We start from the raw sequence: 25,634 nt of genomic DNA on the forward strand, positions 1-25,634 counted from the left end.
TTAGCTGACATCATAAAAAGTTGCAGGTTTATTGACGTCATAAACGTGTGTGGATTTAGCATCTAGATTTGTCTCCAATTTGTTGCGATGGTGGTTGGCTTATTGTGTGAAATGATGTTTAAAGAAAGTTGGCATAGTTGTAGCTCATTGGAATTATGATGACAGGTGTCCAGATCCATAGCTTTGAGTACCAATTGTTGGTTTGGGGTGCCCTATATTAGAAGCAACATATCTGGACACCCACAACATTCCCAAAATAATGCATTTTAGAAACTTGTCTGATTCATATTAAAAAATTTCTAATCCCAGACTCAAAACTCTCAGGTATGATATATAGATCAGACTAGAAAAACAGGCTTGTCAATTCATGGAGTACTGTATCAAATATATCATGTGAACCATAACGACCAAAGTTTATACCATCAGTGGTACCATTATCTTGTATAATTATTGAATACAACCTATTTCAAAGGAAGTCATGTGTCAATAAGCCAATGAATGGTAAAAATGATACCCTGATCTAGCACATTTTCAGTTCGAAGCTGCTCTAAGCGCTTGTTTGAGCAGAGATTATGATGCTGCCATTTCAATAGCTCAAATTGACTGGTTGCGACATGCATACCTGTAACTGCTGTATCGATGGCTGTGCTCAAATTGCAGCTTTGGTATGCCTCAAGTCAATTTGAGTCAGCTCTCAACATTTGATTGTGCATTGGGCTCAAATGGGCTGCAGGCGATCGAGTGATTTATGTTGCATAAACTTGCAATAGTTATTATGACATTAATTGTCATTACAAGTCTGCGGTTCTTGCAGGTGACTGGTGTGAAGTCTCTTACAAGTTTGATTTTATCACCTGTCGTTGCAACAAGCGATTTTGCTCATAGACTAGTGATTTTTTTCACACATCCCACTTCCTTCGAATGTGACTTTGGGCAATGATGCCATGACGGATGAAATGTGCTACGATTGTGATGATCAAAATCAGATCAACTGATCAGCTGATACATGATTGATTCGACCTGAAATTGAAACTTTGTTCTGATGACAGGTTGTTTAGTCAATTAGCTACCTTTGGGCGATGTCACATGTTGGTTGATTATGGGTGTACATATCAGGTTCCTTTTGATCCCATTTGTGTTTTTTTACGAGTCAGTATGTTGTTGATAAATGTAAAATGTAAAAAATTTTGCTGACATTTTGAGATTTGTTATGCTTTTTTTTCTTTGTCGGGTGTTTTTCTGGTAATAGCTGCTGGTGAATGATGTTCTTACGTGTATGAGCAAAGAGAAATTGTTGACACTAGCTCTGATCATAAAGATGATTCCTGAGACAATGGGCAATTCCCTAGCCATTGATTTAAAACGTCATAACGCATATCTCAATTAATCAAATGTACTATCATAAATTCATATGGAGTCCACCTCGAGTCATTAAAGATAATCCACAGCTTGATATGTTCCAATCTGAAAAGAGCCAAGCCCACTGTACTATTGCTGTAGATTGTGTTTAGTTGGTTTTGCTCTTTTTGAGATGAAAAATTGTTCATACTCACGGCATTGTAAGGAACACGTACGCCATGGCTTCAGTAATAAATCGTTGTTTTGATTAATTGACAGATTAACTAAATCACGAATCTGATTCGATAGTTGTGGTTAAATCTTAAATTCACCGAGAGCTCAATCTTTGTAAAATTTATCGACTGAAACCATGCCTTATCTTGAACCCTGTTGTTCCACATGTGTCCTTATAACCAAAGATTACACACTAAACTATCGATGTCACAACACCAAATTGACAGTTCGGTATTAATTACGGGCATAAATTACAAATTGCCTGATTTTAATTGCAATTTGGCATTTATACGGTCATGAAAGTGATGGCCTTGTTCATTTGCTAATGGTGGGGTTGTCTCTTTTAACCTCAAATCAAATGCCATGGCAGGCGAAGTGATCATCTAAACAATAGTTAGCCTGGCCTTGTGCTCTTATTTCACGCTTAATTGACAGATCTGTCATTCAAGTACATGACTGTCCCGCTGTCTGTAAGCTTTAGGGTGGTATAAGTATCATATCAGAATGTTGTCAGCCAAAGTTTTCGATCATGGGATTCCCTTTTGAGAACCCAAATATCAATTTCCATCTTCCACCAATTTGAACTCTGCATGTCAAAAATGGAAGATCTTTAATATGGCAGCAGATTAGACATGAATATGTTACAGAAATGCAGCAAAAAAAACAACATACCAATTTTAATGAAATATCTTTATAAGAGCAGCCAGTTTTCCATCCTTACCTGTGTAGTACATACAGCATGTTATAAAAATGTACGTTATACAACGTATCATTGCAAAGTTCAAATGTTTAAATTATTGAGTGCATTGTGTGTTTGTTAAGTGTATTGCCTCCTACATGTAATTGCTTTCAACTAATGTATATATAGAAATCAAACACCCAAAATGTCACAAAATAATGGCCTATTTACCCCTGAATAGAATGTGTGCAAACAGAAGCGAATGCTCCTGCTAATGTCTCTTTTAAAATAATGTCATGCTACCTTGTTCAAGGATGCTTCAGAATTTTCCTATTTTCAAAATTGTCAAATTGAACAAGTTAACAGTTGTGCTCTGTCAACCTAAATGTCCGCCCTGCCATTAATGCGAGGCTAAAATGCCAAGAGAGCAGATAGCAGTGCTTTGAGTGGGTTCATTAAATTGGCAAAGGTGACAGTCAACCTGTACGTTGACATTATTGACTCTTTGCTCTCTGTGTCAACTCTTTTTGATATTGAGTTGACTTTTATACATATCTATATCAAAAATGACCTGTCATATCCCAAAGAATGTATGTATCTGAGAAATCTTGTGCCATATATATTCATTTGTTCTTTGTGCAGTGGCGATACTGTGTTATACAGTTAATAATGGAATTGCCACTAACTTGTATTGAGGACCATCTGTAGTAATAAGGCTTTACATTGAACAGCACTTTAAAATGAGGTCAACTGGTTAGCCAAAACCTCAGCGGCTTTTATTCACTTAGGCCAAATGCAGCCCATTGAAAAAAAGAGATTTTTTTGATGGCAATGTCTTCTTTAATCTATCGTTCAAGTTGAAAAAGATAAAGCTCCAGGGTGGACACGGAGCCAGACCTTGCTGTGGGGTCCGAAAATGCTCTTATGAGACAGAACAGATGAAGTTCAGATTCTTTAGAAATTAAGGCCAGCGTATTTTTTTTTTCTTTTTTGCCCAAAAAACGATATCTTGTCCCTGGAATCTTTCTTTTGTAAAAAATTAAGATGTTGTAGAAAAACTTTCTGACGTAGCCTTGGGGAGGGTGCGGGATGACCCTCTTTGCTCTTCTGTCCTTGAATGCCTTCGCAGACAATATCCCATCAACAGCAGACGCTGTGAAAAAACTGATTGAATGCCGTCTACTCTTTAGATTCCTTGACCCTGGATCCATGCGATTCACACCTTTTGTGTCCTCAGATGGCGAGGTCAGTTTGTCTCAATATCACCCTGAAAAGTAAATAAATCTCTTGAGGGTGCTTTCATGATATGCCAACATAAAGTGATAACTTAGATGTAAAAATAACTCAGGATTTTCTGAGGTGCCTTCTGGCTTGTGCAAATTGCTTTAATTTTTTCTCCCGGACAATACTCTTGTGAACATTCAAGTCAAGAGCTATCGGTCATGATAAATCAGGCAGAAAATAACGATATTTCATTCAATTATGGAGAAGGGCCAACTGGCGATTTTTGCAAAAGATGCAAATTTAAGTCATTTGTTTAATTCTACGTCACTGCAACAATAAATGTTCTTTACTTTCTTGAATGCCAGAAGTGCTTCTTTAATGACCTCTTTCAAAAAACCTTGTCAAAATAGTTTTCAGTGTTGTGTTGCTTTAATAAGATTTCAAGTGACAGGTCACAACAGGGTCTTCTTTTGCTGACATTGAGGAGGACCCTTATTACAAATATCAAGGGGTGGGTTACCCCCTTGTGCCCACTTCATTTATGTCCGAGCATGTTTGTCCAGGCTCAAATTGGTTTTGAAGGAGTTGTTGGTAAACTCTGTGGCTACAGAGAGTCTTGACCTGTGATGGAAAGACTTACTGCAACATGGAATCAAAATAAATTGGCGGGAAAAGGTTGCTAAAAGTAATATTGATCATTTACAATCAGTGTCTCTCTCTTCACTTCTATCAACAGACTCGAACAGCTCTGTAGAACTCTCGAATTACAGGCTGTATCCTGTTGAGCTTTGTTAATAACAAAACAAGCCTTCCTATGCTGTGGTGCCCCCTTTTTGCTTCTGTTGATTTGCAGATGTTGTATCCAGACTGAAGTGCTAGCAACTGTGTTTGTATTGATTACTACAGTATCACTGATGTTGATATCTACTGAACATGCTGAATACAAAAAATGTCAATAGGCAATTTCCAGATTGGATTAATGACTGTTAGATGACTGTTACATGTAAGAGTATCAAGTGCCATAAAAATGATTATTAAAAATATATAGCAAGAAGTGAGAATTGGTTTAAAGGGAAGTGTCTAGAGCATCACTTTTGCAACCAGGATGTTATGGGTTCAACTCTCGGCAGAAGGAACAGTTTGATCTCTGGGTCGTTGAGCATGACTCTAACTTCTCCTTGCTTTCACAAGTAACTAGCTGGTGTTTGTGGTTCCCCTTAACCCCCCCCCCTTCACCACTATAATTGATCTGTTACCCCCAAATTCCATCCTACTGTTGACCTTTTGCATAATGTAACACCTTCAACATCACCCGGACACTACAGTCTAGGCTATCCAAATGACATTAAGGCCATTATGTTGAGGCCTTTGACTTCTAACAGTTGGCCTTTGTTCCCAGCCAATTGATAGGCCTGACCCAGACAGATCCTGGACCATTTATTAATCAAGAGCTGATGGCTGTTTTCATTTGATACTGAGAACACACTGGTGTTGATATGTGGGGCTGCTGAGGGGGAAGAGTAAAGAGGCTTGATTTTTATGTGGCGTTCTTCTTTTTCAATGTATAAGAGAGTAATGCTGCTGTTTCAAGTAGGCACCAGATACTACCACCTGAGTCTTTTTACAAAATTTGAAAAACTCTTGGTGTACTCGCATTACCACAGGTCTTCAGGAGGTTGGAACCACTCTCTGGCTTTGTATGGGAAAAAACAGCATCATATGGAAGCACTGTCTAAAGGGGTGAACAGAATAGTGTTTCATGTCCGACCTGTTTGCCAGCTTTAACCCCCCCCCCATTTTTAATGGAGGATGTGGTGTAGTAGAGTGGTAGAAAATGGACCCCCCCCCCCGCATTGAGTCCTAAATGAATTGATAACCTCTGTGGGAATAGGGTAGGTGTATCCAACCGGGTCATTTTATACTGACTGTAAATCCCTGGTTGCAATTTATTTGTTTATTCTGTTGAGTATATATTGAGATAAGGTGGATTGATTTGATGATATTTTTGAGATTGTGATTCAATTGGATGAATTGGGTTAAATTGTAATTGTTGAATGACAAGTTCAACCATTAACACTTTGCAGCCAACTGGTGTACATCCCCACTTTAGTCTTTAACAAGTAGGAAATATTGTAGGGCCGAGTCGCTGATTGGCGGCCGCTTTTTATTTCAGTTGCCGATCGACATCCATTTGCAGCAGAAAGGGTTAAGCTGGCATCAATTTTGATGACCTTCAGGGTTAGTAAAGGTTCCTTGCACTTCATTTTTGAAACAAGATACAATTTATTAAAGCCACAAATGATTTTATCGGTGATTGGAGATAACCAGCAAATGTTTGGTATCATTGGATTAAAGGTGCTATCTCTCTCTAAGGGTGCCTAAATCGTTCTTCCTACCTCCCTTACCAATGTACCAGGTTTGCTGTTAACATGGTAAACAAAGTTGAATTCAGATATTTCTTAACTTCGCGTGGTCTTCAGACCAATTACTTCTTTGACGGAGGGATTAGAAATGCCGTCTACCACTGGCAGAGCAGGATCTCAACTGTAAATATCGGCAGAAGTTACACCATGGGGGAACACACCTTCATTGCTTTAGGACTAGGGCACCATGTTGATGTCAGTGATACACACAATCACATATAAGCAAATACAGTAGAGAAATGTTCCTTTCCCTCAAACATTTTCAGTTTTTTGTTGTATCAAGACTTAGCTTATACCTGTATTGATGGCAAGCCGAGAAACCACAAAGTCTGGTAGAAATTTTCCATTGACTAAAGCAATGAAAGTTTGTTCCCCCGTGGTGTAACCTCTGCCATTATCAGTAGTGATCTTAAGTGGAAAAAATTACCCTCGCTTACCTTGGTGAGGAATTTACGAGAGATAAGCATGATCTGACGGTGAGGTATGGTTTGTGTCTAAGTCATGCATTAAAAGATCAAACTTGATACGAAAATCGTAAAAGATAAATGGGAACGAATGGATTTACTTGATGTAAATTTGATGAAAAAGTGCATCAAAGAGATTTTTGGGAACTTTTGACCTTGGCCTTTCTTAGCATCAGGGTGAGTTTAAATGCCACCCTTCACTGGCATTGATGACTTGGCTAACCTTAATTGTTTTGGCAGTTTGCAGTTTCAGAAGTATGTTTAGAATTCTGTATTCAACTGGGATACCAATATGGCCTACTACCCCTGAAACCAGAGTAAAAACTAAACGACCTTGAGCATTGACCTCGATCCCTTCTAGCAGCAGGTTGATATTGAAGATCACCTTTCACTGGCAGTGATGACTTTAGCTAATACAAACTGTTTTGATTGCTTTCTACAGGATGTGGGGCTCCCACTAAACTCGTTTTCTGCATACCGATAGCTATCTCAGTTTCTTGTGTCACAAAAACTTGGCCAAATCTTTGGCATTCCTGTGCTACTATTTTGCATTTTGATACAAAATAAATGTTTCTCAGAACAACACATTGCTTGAACAAATCTTCCCCAGTATCCTTATATACTACAAGGTTTTTTGGCATCACCAATCTGGAAATTCTGAAACTGCCCCAGAAAATGAAATAGGTAAAATCTCCCTCCGGTAAAAATCCTCCATTAACCCCCCCCCCCCCCCATCTACATGCCCACCATCGCTAGCTCATTTCTCTGAATTGGACATAACCCAGACGATAATTCTTACAATTTGCCCACCTTTGCCTGGGGTTTACCAAGCCTGCCCCCTTACTAAGATTCTTGTAAGAGCAATGTTCTCTCTTCTTGGCATTCCTGGTGGATGGTTTCATTCATTTTAAGGAACCCATCAACGTTTGTTTAGATCTATTTTGAGGAGATTGTGGCTTCACTCTGTTCATGTTAACAGTGTGATACAGCATTATCTAAGCATGTTTTTATTGACAAAGTGCTCTGAAATATGCGTGGAAGGAAAATGAGATGGGAAGTTTGTGGCAGGGAACTGAGTAAGTAATCAAAAACTTGGTATTGGTGTCTGGTGCCTGTAGTTTACTACTGAAACTTTGTAGTAGTAGGTTATACTCGCAGCCAGGTGGGCTGAGCACATGGCAGGCAAGCAGCCAAGCTCCTTACACTGACATGTGTTCATGCTACTTATCCTTAGCACTGCTCATTAACTTTGTGATCTATCCTACAACCTATGCTAAGGTTTTTACAAGGCTCAAACATCACCCGCCTCCTGGCATTCTCGTTATGAGAGCTCTTTTTTATTACTATTGGAGTATGACCTTTGCGCATATTGACATACCTTGAGTAGTAGAGGTTAGCGCTGACTATAAATGGCGCGGAAAGGTAACAGAACGACTTGGATTTATTTTCCACGCCAACTTGCGTTAAGAAACACGTACAAAATGTTTCGCAGTCACTGAAAAGTTTATATCTTGAGATTTTGGAGCAAAACTTGTATTTAACAGTTAGGTAATCTGACTATTCTTGGAGTAATGTTACTATTTTCAAAACAAATGTTGTTTACACTCTTATTTGTTTTCCCTCATTCGTTCCGACAATGTTTTTTTAGATTCATAAATTCCGTAGGTAGAATTTCATTAGACAAGAAATTGTAGTGGCATGCCGGGAGCCCGTGCCAGTACTGGGATAAGATTACTGACCTACGGCAATAAAAACACACACCAGCATTCTTGAAAAGTGGAAGAATTACATAGTAGTTTGAGTTCTGTTAGTAACCTGGGGTTCGAGTTCATCGAACGTTAGTCCCTGACAGCAGATCTGCTGTTTGCCGAAGTTAATTTTTTTTCTCATTGATATTTTCAGTTATGATATTTTTGCCTTTTCACCTTCATCTACAAATATAGTAATTCATTAATGGGTCCAAATATCACCACTTCCGGGGGTCTATTCATGAAGAATGGCTTCAGCTCAGCGAATTTGAGTTGAAGGTGTAGTTCTGGTCTTCATCTGTTGGTTGCATTCTCTCCTGATTTGTTATGCAAATTCTCATCTTGGCGTTCATTTAAGTGATGAAAACAAATAAGTTTTTCAGCAGTCATTATTGGCAGCTCACGTTTTAACAGATGCTGCACAGATTTAAGGTATTTTTTACAATGACAGGTGAGAACCATTGTTTTTTTTCCTCATCCGTCTTGCTAATGCTCTCTCCTCCTCCAATACGGAAGTTCTGCCTCATGTTTCAGGAACAAGGAAACACAAAATTGGTTGCTCACGGGTGCGGATCCAAGGGGGGAGGCGCACCAGGTACACGCCCCCTCTCCTCATTCGAGTTCCACCTTATTTGTTTCCAGTTACAGATCTGTTATTTTACACTTATTAAACAAATTGACAGTTTCAGGAAAACGGTGAACTTCCATTCAACCTTGAATGAAAGAGAATCCCCAAGGATATTGAGTGACAAGACAAGGTCAATGGTCATTTCCTTATTCCAAAGTCTTGTGATTCTTGACAACCAAGATGCTGCACCAGGAGTTGCAGTGAATATACCTGCTGATTTTATTGGCTACACCAAGGGAGGAAGTGACCCTAGGTCAGTTTAACATCGGGTCATGACCTCAGGTTGCCCAAAGGTCAGGTGGTTCTGTTCTTGGTGTTTACACTCTGACTTTTGCTGGTGTAATGTCAGACCTTTCGCATCTGTTAGAATTATCGCTGATTAGGAAGAAACCTTTAGCAAAAAACTTCAGTGAAAATCGATCCCTCCAAGGTCAACGGTCAGGTTGCTCAGAGGTCAGATGGTTCTGATGGTGTAATGTCAAACCATGTGTGTCTGTTCCTGCTGTGCCATGAGCTCTTGGCAAAAAATGAAATATCTGTCACTAGGGGTATGTGGTCAGAGGTTAGATGGGTCTATCTTCAGTGTTTTGGCTTTTAGTCTGACCATTCTCCTGGAAAATAGTGACATCCTGACTGCTCATTGTCAATGGTCAACTTCTTCAAATGATGGCTTATTTTGCACAATGTTCCTTGTATTACTTGTTGTAGTATGATAGGTTCACCCCAGGTGGATCTGCACATCATGAAAGGACACAGGCTTGGCCATTTCCTTGCATAAAAAATCTTGGTAGTTCTTTCTGGTAAATGTTGGTGTCATCAGCAGCCTCGAAAGTTTGGATAGTACCAATGTGGGTGCTTACATGAACATTTGGTTCTTAATTAAAATGCTGGTCGCCAGTTACTGTGACCATCAGTTGAGGGAATCTAGCTGGTGAGTTAACCCGAGTTGACCTAACAATGTTGGTTGTGGTCCCTGGGATGTCTAGCTGAGTGTTGTATCAACTGATAATGAGTCTGTTGACTGTGTGAACTGCTGACAGCTGCTGTGAGTAGTGATGGATCAGACCAAGATGTCAATGAGTCAGGCCATATCACTAGCCAAGGTCAGGTCCAAATCTTTGGTGTTGGCAAGTCACCAGGTTTGCCTCACTGATTTCAGTTTTGCCTTTACATTGTTGACAGAGAATCTAGCAAGTTCTTAGTTTGCTAATTCTTTCAGTTTTGCTTTCCCATAGCAGGGTATCTGTTTGCTGATAGCAGAACTGCTTTCCCATTATTGAAATTTCAGATGAAATTTCAAATTTTCTGGTGAGTTTCAGGCTGAGGGACTTCACCCCAAGCCGAAATCTTGTTTTATCAAAATCATTATGCATTTAAGAAAAAAGATGCTCTGGAGTGTATATTTAACCTTTATCAGAGTATTTTATCCACTTTTTTTGCGGTTAAAGAAAGCTGAGTGCCACTGGCACCAGGAAGATATCTTAAATTGAATGAAACCTTGAAGGATAACCAATTATTTATCATACGAGAGGTATAATCGCTAGAATTTATAAATCAAATGGCAAGGAGCACTCAGGTCTTGACATTTCGTTTAGTCTGTGAACTTCCAGCCATACATCAGCTCCAATAGTGCCTTTGTGGAGAATATCAACAGAGTCAAGATCAGCCCACCTGAAGCATACTGGTTATCAACCACAGTTTCTTATCGAAAATATACTGCAGTTCCATCCAGTAGAGAGTGGTCTTATATCAAGAAGGTGAAAGAACGGCATACTATTGCTTGAACTCAGCAGACCTAAGTGATTTATTCTTACGCACAGGGCACTGGAAAAAAAAACTTGGAAAATATATTGGCAACAACTTGGAATCAGTTGTGAAAGGTTAATTAACTGAGCTGATACATATTTGTTGCTGCAGGGAGTAGACGTTGCTTATCACTTTATACAAACTCCACTTGATTTATTTGGAACTTTCGTCCTTTTTCTGACAGTTGTTTTCTAAGGTCACACTAAATTATCATTTTGCTCAAAGCATGTATGTATGTTAAGATATTTCTTTGTTGAATAGACTGCTGTGATCAAGGAACAACCAAGGAGAGGCACTTGCCAGATGGTCAATATCACTGCCATTGCAAATAAGGATTTATTAGTAGCTTGTCAGTTTGTTGTTGAATAATGGGTACTGTGGCTGCTCTTGCCACTGAGGATTGGATATGTACAGAAAAAGCCCTACTCCGTCCTGCCTGACAGCATAATGACTTGCAAGCAAAGTCAAAACAAAGTGGAAACCACAACATCCACTTCGATGTCATGTTGACTGACCCATGGTTGCCACTCTCCTTTCATTGCTGTCATGGTGACACACCGATGCTTTCCACTCTCCTTTGATTGCTGCCATGGCAACAACCCATGGTTTCCACTCTACTTTGATTGCTGTCATGGTGACATACCCATCCATGGTTTGTACTCTGCTTTGACTGCTGTCATGGTGACAGACCCATGGTTTCAAGGCTTTTTTGACTAAACCAAACCCTTTTCCTTGACTCAGCTTGGGCTAACCTGAACTATCAACAGCCTGGATGATCTCTCGAGGCTGTCAGTCAACAACTCTGATAGCTTGTGTTGATTTCCTACTGGCATTATCAATCAACAGCTTATCTTGCTTTTGACCTGTGTAATTGCCGAGGCAGACCTATGGCCCTTGCTGGGGTAGGGTTCACTAACTAACAAGCTGAACTGGTGACCTTTCAAGGCATTTGCTGTTTGTATCAATAGTTTATCCCCACGCTTAGGCCTACTGCGGTTAAAAGAAAAAGGTAAGGAATACATTTTTGAGGTCTGTGGATCCAAGCCACAATTGGCAAAGTTGGAACAAAATGTCCAGGTTTTGTAACTATTTGATGAAACATACGATATACTGAGAGCACGGGCCACGGTATTGCAAGAACTGCTATGCACATTTAAATAAAGACCATGAAGAATCTGTGAGTGGCTTTGTGTTTCAAATGTTCTAGTTCTCTCGGATATCTCCTGGATGTTGCCCCTCCCTTCAGAGGCCAGAACCAGGTTTCTTGTCTCTCTTCATGTTAGTGAAAGTTTTTTGAATTCAACCTGAAGGTAACTTGAATATCAGTCGAACACACAAATCAATGTTGATAGGTTACATGATATGGTCCAGATGCCAGACAGGCCATGCCTCATTATACCATGGCAGTGATAAAATGTGATTGATTCTGTCTGGTCTAAGGATTTCTAACATACAATGAATAAGAAAAAATCCTTCCCCATTGGTTTTGATATTATCGTGAAATTAGTAAGTTTTTTTGACAAATGTTATGTGAAGTAGCTTCTAAAATTGTTTCGCTGAACTTTTCCAAAAAGAGTACATTGTATATCACCAGTGAGTGCCCAAGTGTTAAAATTACGCTTAGCTCATGATCCAAATGAAAGAGTCGTGTTTTCTTGAAAGTTTTTATCTAATCTTATCAACAGTTCTATAGCGCCATACACATGAAAGTAACGAGAAAAAACCCACTTAAATTGTGAAAAACGTTACATGCTTGTTTATCCGGTGGACGAAACGAAAATATAGAGAAGTTGGTAAATACCTTTTTTTAAATTCTGAAATAGTTTTGCAATCATAATTTACTGACTACACGTGCAGTGTTATGTAAAAAACGAGCTATTATGTAAAAAAATTACACGCCTGCCTCATGGGCCAAATGAAAGGATTGTGTAGTTCACCATGGCAAGTGCATCAGAGTTGTGTTTTTCCATGTTTTGTCAACTTTTTTGTTCCAGTCAAGAGAGAGAGAACATGGCTAAGCATTGGAAACGATTTTGTTTCCTGTTTCCATTGTTGGGGACCCGCTTTTCATGTGTCTACCTCTACCAGCGTCCATCCTTTAGTGGTGGTGGAAATAATGGTCATCTTGTCAATCAAGATGGCAAATGATACTAGGAAGTGATCTTGTAGTGAGATATGTCGAAAAGTAAATGTACCTTGAAGCCAAAAGAAGGTGAAAATCTTTTTTTACTTTTCTTTTGATGGGTTGGGGCTCTTCGCGGGACCCAAGCAGAGTGGATGGATGCTAATCATCCAACTAGATATCAATAACCAGCATTAAGTGGTAACATCATTGCTGATATGTTTAGTAAAATCTTCTAGCCCAAGTGGCAATGATATCTGACTTTTTGATGATTCAGCTGTGTAGGGCCAGGTGATGCTTGTATTCACCTTGATTGCTTGACCTTACAACAGCTTAGGTCAAGCTCCTGGTTCATGAGCTATGTTAATGAGGCTAATCGTGCGGTTGAACAACCACAAGGGTATGTCTAATGCACTTTTGCCAAGTTGGGGAGCATCCCTAGCTGACTTTCTTTTCTGGTCAGACCCTGGCAGCAGGCAAAAATGGTTGAACTGCCTGTGAGTAATGAGTGTCATTCGGAATTCTCCAGCTTCATAAAATGAAGTAGTTCTCCTGTAGTACTTGTAAAGTCAACATTACTGACTTAATTCATCTTTTTGTAAACTCACCATACAGCCTCGGGAAGGGAGGACCAATTAAGGTCAGTGTGCAACATGCTTCTTCAGGATTTATTGCATTCTTTGGCAGTTTGCAAAAAAAAGGAGTCAGAGAAATGCCAATGGTGGGGGCTGAGGTACACTTCTCTTTCAACCAAGGTGATATTTACTCCGCTTTTACTACTGTTTTTCTTCCTGCCAGCTTCTTTGGACTGAATGCCTGATCACCCTAACCAAAATACCACATCTGTTCACAGATATTTCTCTTCTTGACTCCTGTCTGATTGCAGTTTCAAGGCACTCAAACAACTTTGTTAGTAAATTCCAATGCTGCATTCGATTATATCAGTATTTTAATTGCCAAGAAATTCTGACTTCTGTGATGTGTTATTAAACCATAGTAATATCAACCATGCTGGTAGTGAGTTGCTTACCTTGTGTGAGTTTTTTTTCTACTGATAGCATTCATGTACAATAATTTTTTTGTTCCCATCAATTCAAAAATATGAGTTTTGAGTCATGAAAATCAGATTTTTGTTTTGAAAGGTATGAATGGCTATTTGGAAGAATAATATGTTTGGTACAGTTTCCCTTTCATTATTTATGCCTTATACCTTATTCCTAGTTTTATTTGAATAGTATAATACTTTTACCTCCATACGGTTTACCTGCGTGGAGGTCACCTTCGATGAAGAGCTGGAAACACAAGCATACCAATGTTACACATTTCCATTTTTTGGTTCATTCAGAACAGGTGATGTATTGAATTTGTTGTAAAAGCTGTCTGCCATCATCAGGAAGTAATCATCTTTGGAACTCTGTCTGTTCATTCAAGGTATTCTCATTACAGTTATATGTTTTACCATATGGACTCAAAGTCTTTGAAATGTCCAATTTCTAGAAAGCGAAAACCATTTCATGATGTTGGCCATCTATTTTTACCATGCCAACAATGTTAGTCTTAATTGATTCTGGACAATACTAATCCCAGGGAAAGACTGGCCTCCTTAGTCCTGGTAGGCAACAAGTCTAGGAGAGAAAACCCTGTAATCAAAGGGGTAGTCTTGGCTCACCAGTCAAGCAATGGCCGGCAGACTAGGAGACGGGAACTATGACATAAAACCTGCCGATAGATGGAGTGCACTGGACCAATCAACCGGGAGAGTGTGCAGGCAACAACACTCAAAATGCTCACATGATTGATACTGATCCTATAAGGTCAAATTAAAAGTGATGATGACTTTGTGCCTCAGATCTAATTTTCAGCAGACACTTCCTGTAGACTCTCTCAGAAAGCAGAATTTGTGACAGATGACCATAAAGTTAGAAAAAAGAAAGAGAATCCCAGAATCAAGTTTCACTTGATTTACAACACAGCCGCAAAATTTGTATCTTTGTTCAGCGCAGAGACCCTTTGTGCAGAAGATCAAGCACATCTAAGCCAGGCCATAACATGAAGTCAAAATTATGATCAAATTTATGACGATTATAGAAGATGACAACACGATGTGTGGTGAGGAAATAGCTTACTGTCAACCAGGCAGAATTTATCACCGTAAAATAACTCCTAGAGATGGCCAACAGCCATTATGAGGCAAATCCTTGTGTCAGCCAGCCTCAGAAAGGTGAAAACAGTCATGACTTATGCCCATTTAATGGGCCAAACTTGGCTTTAGGGATCCCAACCAATTTGCAGGCATGGTGATTGTCTTGTTGGATCATTCCATGTCTGCGTCTGTGAGGTTCAGGGCAGATTTGCTCCAATGGAAAGTCAATTTCAGGGAGTAGATTCTTCAACAGATTTCGTTATGCATGACTTAGGGTGGCTGTGGGGGATTTTGGTGGCGACAAGGGCAGATAGATATTAACCTAATGATATATTTTCGAACCTTTTGTAAGCACTTGGGGCTTGTGTCAGCTTTTCGAAGTCGATGTGGTATGAATCTTTGGTGGCTTGGATCTGCAATAAGCAAATGGGACTGTGACTGTATTTTCAGTTTGTGTCTGTTTCTATATTCATTTCCTAAACTGCTGCATCCAGTCAGGCTTACCATGTAAAGACCCGATTCTTCAAGTTAGTGAATAACTTCTTTCTGGAGTTAAACACTGATTGTTCTTCTGTCAGGCACAGCCAATTTCCTTTTTTGCCACTTTGCCATGCTCTTGTCTCTGGAGATCAATTAGATCACCACTTCCACTGTGAAGTGAAAAGGAATGGTGTGTTCTGCGATGGTCATTATCGCCCATGTTATGATAGCCCTGTCATTCCTTCATAGTTCACCAGGCATCAATCATATTGAGCGGTGATTTGGAGCTGTCATTGAAATGTCCCAAGTTGATCTTGCGGATTCTGTGTTGAGCTGCCACTAATAGGTTCAGAGATGGACAGGGGTCAGAAAAGATGTATAGATTTTGTTGTGTACATTTACAGTGCACCTCCATGCATAATACGTTGCCATTAGACTTCCGAGTTCTTGCCACATAATCCCTGAAGTCTACTTTTTTGCCTGGGTCTCATGGGACGAGCTCTGATGGCTCATTGAGCAACTGATCTCCAACACAACTTGAAACTAACTTTTGTGGATTTACCCTCTGATCTGATGCCCTCTTCAGCACTCTGGTCCAGTAAGTCTGAAGTTGAATTCTTACAAAAGCCTGGCCATCAACATGCGATTTGGTCATTTTCACTCCAAACCAAGAAAGAAATTTGTAAAAAATACTGACTTGTGAATATATTCGCCTTAATAATGGTGGCCGGAGTGGTTTAATGGGCAAAGAATAGTTCAAGATTTCGCCAGTGTTAATGGACTCGGAGTATTGCCACAGAGTGCAAATTGTTTTCTTGAAAAGTCAAAGAATGGCAAGTGATATGATTGATGTCGTCTGCTCATTCAGGACCAGGGTGCTACTTGTTCGTTGAGGCTTGAGAAATTTCTGACTAATGTGACTGCCTTTCCTCCCTAGTATGATGAGCCCTGACTTATTCATCATTATTGTTGGATACAAATGTTTGATGGTTGCAACAGAAATCTACAAATGCCATGAACAATGGCAATTAGGAATTTGTGCAGGTATCAACATTTTTAAAGAATCACACCAAGTTTTGGCATTGGGCTTTGACAAATGATACGATGTGTGACTTACACTCGGGTCTTCGCCATCCAATCCTTGGTGTCATGGTAAACATCAGGCATCAGCAGTCAGAACGGGCTGGATCGGATTGTACAAACTCTGCTGGCACTGCTGTCTCTGGAGAGATCATTTGAGAATATTCAAGGCTCCAAGATCATCTTTGCCTTTTAAAATCGTTAAGTTGTTGATTGGACGTGATTGGGATAAGATGGGTAATTATGAGCCCATATCAGGACCACTATTACTGACCTCCACTGCCGTATTTTGCTTGAAAGGTTATCTCAAGCAATGTGTACAAAAACCTTGATATAATATTATACAAGCTTGACCCATCGCCAATATATCATAAATATATTCCTAACCAATTCCCGTCGCTTCCTTGAACCTTGCCCATTCAGGAAAAAGGCGTCAAAATGTGATTGCCCTAGCATGACTTAATGCTGCATTACTTTGCCTGATTGCATTAAGGTGATGATTCAATTTTCATAACAAATAACCGAGATTAGTTCTGACACTGCTACTCCAATAGATAAAGAGTCTGATTAGGCTCTGAACCGAATCGGCTAATATCTGGAGCCGGATCAGTCTTAGATCATTCACTTTATGTTTTCTCGGTCCTCGTGTGTAACCTTCGTACTCTTGGGCAATGGCTTGGCCCCGACCCTAACAAGGTTTACATTAGATCTATAATCATCTTCGCAAGAATAGTGAGAAATTTGCCCATTTGGTGCCATTTTTCTGCCGTTAAATGACACATCATATTTTGTGTATTAGCTCCAATCTCATATTGTTGCCCCGAGAGATTTTGCTGTCACGGTTTTCATATCAAGTGATGGATAGCATGATTTGATTTGATGTTTTGTGAATAGTGAAAAGTTCATTTTCTTACGTGATCTGTCTCTTGACAGAATGCAACGCTGCCGAGATTTGGATCGGCACTGATTGGTTTTGGGAGTGAATAAAATGAAACACATCTGGCTTTGAATCAAATTTGAATTAAGCGACGCCAAGTGCACAGTCATGATCTAATCGCAGTGAGATGAGAGGGTTCCTGCACTGATCTCCTCAATTGCCATTATGTTTAATTATGCATTATTATTTGGGGATTGCCATAGTTTGCCCTGAATCTTTTAGCATAGCATATTTTGCCCTAATTCTTTTTGACATTGCTGTAATTCACCTCGTGCATTCTACATTTAGTTTGAAAGCAAGGCATTTCAGCTTTAACTGTTAAATCTTCCCATCTTATCACTGTGAAGGCGCTGATCATTTACCGGATGTGAAGGATACTTCATCACCTCTTGCTCTAACCTCTGACATCTACTTAAAGGTTTCCATCAGTTTGTTGTCAGTTTGACCCAACCCCAGACCAGAGGTGCAAATCTGATACGCAAAGCAACTGATGGTGTGCATGATGAGCAAACTTGATATGATCACTTCTGGGGAGGATATCGATCTTCTGACTAAAGATTTTTATTAGAAGATCAGTTAAACATAAAACTGTTGTTAAGTTCAGGCTGGGTGTGGCCAGGATCCAAAGGGTGACCATTGGGTGCATGCCACCTTCTTTGAACTAGACAATAATTTGGGGAAGTGATTTATAAAACATTAGACTCCATGCAGAATCCCCTTGTATCGATGTCTGTGATCAAGTTGCCATTAACGATCTAGTCCATCAAAGCTTGTGATTGTTAACCAACTTGATAAACCTCCAATTGAGAGAAAAACACAGTGTTTTGACCATCTGCCTGCGATCCTCTTTTGGCCGCACATTCCTTGACTGTTATGTTTTTTCTTTGTGGACTTGAGATCAGCATCAATATTTTCTTTGTCAGCTCAACAGGGTACCATTAAGATTGCATTCCACCCCAAGGTTGCCCTGAGAATGTTCAGATTCATGCACTGAATCATTAAGAAATGTTTAACAGTTTCTTATACAAGGAAATGGAATGGGCAATTCACTTCATACCACTTTATTTTAACCAAAAACATGCATAAAATATGGTAGATATTCCACGTAGCTTTCTTGCAAATTAGGGTGAAATCAAGAGTACATTTGTGATCCCAGGGTGAAAGGTTCCATCACCACCTGAACCTGTTATTCATAGGTAAGCAAATGATAGTATGTTTGTGGCCTTTGCTCCGAACTCGGGGCAGAGGTCCCGCCATTTACGAGATTGATGTATGGATTCATGTTTTATTCATCCCGCCAATGTTGTAGCGATGAATAACTTATACAACGGCAGAGATTCGATATCAGCACACGGCATTTCAACACTATCAGTGCGGCTCTAACTGCTTCTACTCTCTTGGCCAGAAGTAAGTTGCTGTTTAGGTTATCCTGTTGATGATGTAGAGACGAAGAAGCACTCTGGAGAATTGCCTGGCTGTCCAGAATAAGGCTGGCCTTCCAACTTGTTGAGCAATACAAGTAATTTCAATCAAAGTAAATCTCATCCAAAATAGCGTGGGTTAATGGAAATAAACCAGTCATTCTTTGTATAGCCTATCAGTTCGGTATCCTGTTTTTACATCTTTCAAAATATTTCTCCGCCCAGTATCGGAGACCAATCTCGATTATAACTTCATTAAGATTACCCAATTAGACTAGGAGTGGAACAATAGAATTCTTTAGAAAGTGCCCTGGTATGATTGGTATGCCTTTGTCTTGGTGTGTGGTGGCAACAGGCCAAGACATTCCACTGACCCTGATCACTGGTGGAGCACAGGTCATGGACCTAGATGTGACTTTCCACAAAGGTTCCTGATAGAAAAACAAGCAATATTGACTTGATGTGGAGACCTCGCTCCCTGAGGGTCAGAGCAGGAGTGAAAGTTTGTGACCTTTTAATGAGCGGGTTGATGACCTTACTGGTGTAGCTTCTGTGTTTAAAAGTGAGTTTGATGGCATTTTGAAAGACTTTGGTTCCTGTCTGAAATTCAAATTGATGTTAATAAGAATCACCAGCCAGTCAGCACCTTATCAGCAATGTCAACTGAAGCCAAAACATAGGTCAAGCTTGAAAACAAGGATCTGTCACCAGAAAGCCTGGACAGATCACTATGTTCCCTAAGAACATTGGTCACTATCAGTTGGTTCTGTATGACCCTAAGCTCTGGGTCACTTAGATACAGAGTGGTTTCAATTATTGTTTATGGCTTGTTTCTGTGTGTGATAGCTGATGACCTCCTGTATCCGTTGCCATGCAGACCATTCATGTTTGTTGATTACTTGTTGAACCTGGTCAGAGAAGCCCAGAATCAAGCCAAGTAAAGTTGTTGCTTCTGTTACTAACAATCAGATGGCAGCACCTGTATTACAATCAAACCCAAAGGCCTGATCATGGTTGTAGTGCGTAAGCATGTGTTTGTCTGTTTGCCATGTGCATTGAAGTTTTAAATGTGTGGCCAGTATTGTTAAAGTGATGATGATGATGAAATTATGTACTCTACCCCTTCCCTTGCTCTTAGACCTTATACTGGCTGGTAAAATTATGCCATGAGACTATTGTACAGTGTTGTTTGGTTTATGTTAGCAGCCATAAGGGAACCTTCTGGACATCCCCAGGTACATTGTTACATGGGCAGACTTTCTTTCTGAGAGAACCCATGGTATGGCGTCACACAAAAACCTTTGCCTCTTTGTCTTTACTGTGTGGTGAACTTTTCACAGCCATCAAAATTTATCACATTACATATCCTCCTTCAATGGATAAAGTTACAATCCTTGACCACCCTCTTCTCTCCTTTGTCACTAGTCTATTTCTTTCTTGTTCTATCATTTCAGTTTCCAAAAATGTGTTCAGCTGGGGTTCAAATTCCGATGGGCAGCTCGGCCATGGTGAGAAGGTCCGGTTTGTGTCGACTCCTTGCAAGGTGCAAAATGAGCAGCTGATGGGCAATGTGGCATTTATTGCTTGTGGCGATCTCTACACTTCTGCAATTACAGGTAAGCATTTGTCTGTCCGTCAAGGTTGCCCTCATCAGCATCATCTTGTTGGTGTTGCAGTTTGGGCAGATAGGGTGTAACAGGAAAGTGGAGTCGTGTAGATGCAGGATCCTCAACTGGTTAAAATCTGTATTTGTTGAGTCCAATTGTGTGTAAAGCTTTTCAGTGAATACCCATATCATTTACTTTCCGAGTCAATAAACCTGATTGTGTGTGTCTGCGCAATAATCAAAAAGGTTATGACTTTGCAGTGCCATTGCAGTCAATAACGATATTGATATCAAGTGTGATTTAGGACCTGGAGCGGGTCAATTGAATCTCACAGGTTTGACACCAACTAAACATTCATGTCAATGGGGTTTTGTCCAAGTGGTGTTTGATACATGAGTGGTGAAAAGACCTTTGACATGTCCGTCACCATTCAATGGGTTATCAATATGATATTTATATTGCTGGGCTAAAATGCCAATACATGGGTCAATGATAAATCAACCTTTGACAAGTGTTGTGGTAGGATGTAATCATGGTGTCAAATGCATATTAACTCGTTAATATTCTGAAGCAACATAGTCGTTATTGAATCGAGGCTAAAAGCTACATGAACTTGACCGTGTTGACTCTTTCTTTGTTTGTCACTGAATGCCATGACAGTGTGCCTTTGACTCACCCAAGCTTCGTTGCTAGTCGGCCTTTTTAGAATTGCAGCAGGCCTATGAATAAACCACTTTACTTTCCAAAGTTTCAAGATTCAAACAAGTGACCAAATGCAAGTTGTCTCTCGATCCTTCTTCAAGGGTTAAACCATGTCTTTGATACAACAGACTAGCCTCGATGAATGTAAAGAATATATAATTGGCATAAATGAATGGTTGAAGAGTCTCGTCTGTGCAAGTCAAACCAGATTAATATAATTAATTTATCACATTAGGGCGGACTACCTTGTCCCTGTGCATGATGCGCTGCGGTTATTAGCTAATTAAACATCTTTGGCCTTTCAGTCTCGTGTTGTGATTAGGGTGCACGGGTCTCGTGCCATTAGCGAGACACCACGAGACACCTTGCCAATACCGCCGACACAAAAGGATGCATTGCTTATAATTTGTTGATTAATTGGTAAATTGAATGAATTAATGAGACGAAGTGTCTGTCAATGTCTTTGAGGTCTACCAAGGGTGTGCGTGTCGGAGGAAGAAACAAAACGCTTACCTCTTTGTAGCAGAGTCAGATTCAGGCAATTGGCACAATGAAAGTCATTGTGAGGCTTCTAAATACGTTGATAGGTTACATTGTAGTTGCCTTGTCAAAGGAACCGTCTATACTCTGGAGGCTGGGGCTGCAGCTATATGACTTCGAAAAGGCTAATCTCTTAACCATTTGGATTATGCACTCGGTAAAAAAAAATTAAGGAAGATGCGGTGGCAGTCCATTTTGATGGATTCAGCATATTTTGCTGTTCGCTCAGCATTTAGCTTTCAGCCTGTTTTTGGTCAGTTATTCATTCTCAGACTGGTAGATTTTAGCATATTTGCAATATTTTGTGGAACTATGATGGGCACTTTCTCTGTATTGCTCTCAGCGATATCAGACACAGCTAGAAGTGGACCAGGTCTTGTGGTGATATCACTATTGACAGGTTATTCTACTGATTACAGCCTCTCTCTTCAATGTCATTGGTTATGAATAATATGCTGCGGACAAAATCCATCACAATTCAGGATTTGCCTCAGTTAGATTCACCATAACCATGAGGGTACAAAAATCACCTTTCACATGAGGTGTAGCTGATCCAATAAAGTTGCAGGCCAGAAGTAAGGGTTTTAGTTATCCAATAAGCAAAACACATTTTAGTTCCCTAAGGGACTAAAATATGAGAAGAGATTACAGAGGTGCTCGAGAAAAGACTTGACTGAAAATGCACCAGATTTTGTTTGATTTGAAATATCCATAAAAGATGTCCACTCATACGTGGGACTTGAGAAGTGCGAAACAGATTTTTCCACCTGGGAGAATTTCAGCAATTGTCATTCTGACTATTGTCACAAATATTGAACAGAAGTTCATAATGACAGTGATTTATGATGATATTGCATGTCAGGCCTTGGGTAAGATTAAAATGTGGTGGATATCAGGACATTGCTATTTTCAATCCTTTGTGATGACTTCCGATTTGAAATATCATTGAATGGCAACTAATCGAATCATTTCCAAGGTATCGTGTTTCGTGTCCTTCACGAAATCGTGCGACCTTGAAAAAGGAATTTTGAGACCCCCTGGGGGTATGTACTGTCACCTCAGCATGTGGCAAGGTGTGAATTTAAGCAGTTGATACCCAAATATAAAAGAATAAGAATTTCACTTCAAGGTCACAGCAATGAAGTGGCATTAAAAATTTCTTAAACATATTGGTGGCAATTGTCATGGCCAAGTGGTGGCATGTAAGGAATTATTCGGAAATTAGGGGGTCAAGATCCGAAACCTGTCCAGCTGTGGCCGGGCTTTCTTTGGCAGTGACCTCGCTGTTGTGTCTTCTCGGAAGAACCTAGGGAGCCACGGCCTTGGCTTAAGCACCTACAGGACACACGCCACTCATCAAAGCAATCGGTGTTTGTAATGGTATCCCAGGATGATTGTCCTTACTGGGGGACTGATACGGTACACAGCATTCATGAAAGGAGGGTCCGATTGCCATAGTGGCCAAAAGGAGGCTTGTCCTTGGGGTGAAGGGGTTACAGAAGGAGGTGTTCACGCTACTTACTGATGAAAGCAACCATTATGGCCTACCAAAGAGGGTGTCTGTGACAAAAATGAGAGAACACACTTTTGGTGTTAGATAACTGTGGTGATATCATGTTCTCGTCTCAGCAACCGAAAATGGTGTGACCAGAATTCTGCCAAAAAGTCCGCCAAAGACTTTGAATGCTCCTTTCGCAGCATTTTCTGTCACGGGCAAAGGTAATGGCCAACCAAAACAAGCTTTGGGGAAGATATACATGTACAGTGCTGAAAGCTACAGCTTGAGTACAGCCTATATCGAATCAATCAGACAGTGAACCCATGTCTGATTGGAACACTGAGTGGCGCGGTTTTAAGTTTTATTACATATCGATCTGACCTTAGACAAACATCATGGATGTGCTTTCAAATCAACCAAATCTGATGCTCAAAGAGCCTGGCTAATCCAAATACTATCGTATAAACAACGTTAGATCCGTAAATGAAAGTGACAGTGTTTCCAATGGTTGCCCATTCCATTTACTGATTTCCTGTTAGAAACTAGGAGGCCATGCACTTTGCCATGCGGGCCATAATGTGGCACAAATGGTAAACAAAGGTCTGTTTAGAAATCGCTCCGACAGACGAAAAGGCATGACATGACATTTTCACATTTCCTGAACTCATGAATTTGACCGATAAAACATGCTATCGATTTTGCTGTGCCATTTTGTCGGAGGCACGGGTGATGTTTTATTCAATTTTTTCGCTTTCGGTTGTGACTTTAAAGTGCTGCTTTCGACCAATGATATTTATTGCAGGGGAAATGGCCTGCTACTCTCAGGTGGGGCTCCCCTTTTTGTCAAATTCCTTGATTCACCGCTGTGCACAACTATATGAAAGATTATCACTAGATTTAACCTGAAGGCTTGATTTATTCTACTTAATGATAAATTGCCAATCATTTTTGTGATTATTGACTCAGTACATGTTCAAAACACTCTTATGAACCTACAAATCATGTGAATGGAGGTGATATTTGGAATAGAGATTGTGTACAAACATGGAAAGGCTCGACCTAACCTTAACCAATTAGGTGCTTCAAAATATGTTGAAGGTAGACCCGAGGTCGATTGGTATTGACTTTATTGCCTGTATTGAATATATGATTGATCCACTTGGTAGGTTTCCAGCTATGAAACTGCAGTGGAGGTACTACCAGTTGGAAAAATGCTGAGATGACCAGAACCCTCTTCTAGTCAATCTAGTTGTTTAGAGCTTATCAATGTTGTTGCGATGTCAGTAAATGTGTCATACAGCAGTTTTGAAGTCAGTTATTAGACCGTAAGTGCGGCACAACTGAGAGATAATGTCTGAAATGTGCAACAAAAGGATATGTCGTCTGTGGGTAAGACCAGTAGTGCTGCAACCTGTGGTGACCACCGAAAACAGTGATTATTGTTGCATAAATCAAAAGTTGCAGCAATCTAAATTGCTCGTTTGCAAGGGTGCTATAGGCACAAGAATGATTTTGTGACCAGGCAGAATATATTGCTATTAGTATTGTAATATTCATTATTCAATCTCAAATTGAAATAATACCATAATTTATGACACCTGGGAATAACCTGTCAAAAATGGCGATACAACCTTTTGAAAAAATTGATGTTATTGTGGTCTCTATAACAATGAGTCAGTCCATTTATTATCAACTATTATTAAAAACCACATATTATTGTCCCAACACTATACTAATTAGATAATGCAATAATAAATTCAATAGATTAAACAGCCACATCTATTGCAAAGAAAGGAATCACATTATTTTGTGAATGGAAATGACTTAAATTGACAGGAAAATTAAGACAAATGCTCTTATGATCAATGAGTGGTTTGCCTTGTCTATTCCTGTGCCATGTGCTGTGTGGAGATGTTCAACTAAAAAATACGTTTGTCGAAGGGATTTTTCGAATTGTGATGAATTACACAAAATACATTGTTTCAATGTGTCAGTTATAAACAGACTGTGGTTAGATATAAAAAAGGTGTTTGGTTTTATTGCGGATGTATTTGTTGTGTTATCCCACTGCCAGATGTGTGTTGTTGCCTTTAAATATCATGGAAAAAAACTTCAAAATTGATATGATTTTTTTGTGAAAAACTTTGCTAATGGCTCTGGTCATGAAAACACACTATGGCTAAAGTTGCATAAAATAATTTGATTACATGTGTAGTGGAAAAAGCAATGCAAAGTTTAATTTGGATAAATGCCATGACACCCGAGTAAACCTGTGACTCCCAAGGCAATGTCGGTTATCAACCCGAGCCAGTCAACCAGCATCACCAAGCACACATTTCAGTTAATGTCCAACTGGGGAGTTGGATTAGTTAGAAAAGTTACGATAATTTCATTAGTTTGTTTGTCATTGAGTGGTTAGCTGAACATACAAGAGCTGCGATCGGACCGCTGCGGTCCCTGAAGGTCCCTGACTCCCACGGCACTGTCACCAACTTTCTGCCCTGAAGCCAGACAAAACATATTCTTCGCTTCTCAATTGAAATGTTTTAGTGAGTCAGTT

General features: G+C 39.8%; 1 protein-coding gene across 3 annotated transcripts in view; it reads left to right on the forward strand.

Moving 5' to 3' along the window:
- The window catches only part of LOC135483104 (uncharacterized), a 111,072-nt gene that overhangs the window by 55,104 nt on the left and 30,334 nt on the right, over positions 1 to 25,634 (forward strand). For all 3 annotated transcript variants that reach the window (XM_064763635.1, XM_064763634.1, XM_064763636.1), the window contains exon 8: positions 20,182 to 20,343. In XM_064763635.1, the coding sequence (XP_064619705.1) occupies positions 20,182 to 20,343 (162 nt within the window). The remainder of the gene's footprint in view (positions 1 to 20,181; positions 20,344 to 25,634) is intronic.

The sequence above is a fragment of the Lineus longissimus genome, chromosome 2 (assembly GCF_910592395.1).
Source record: "Lineus longissimus chromosome 2, tnLinLong1.2, whole genome shotgun sequence".
Lineage (NCBI taxonomy): Eukaryota > Metazoa > Nemertea > Pilidiophora > Heteronemertea > Lineidae > Lineus > Lineus longissimus.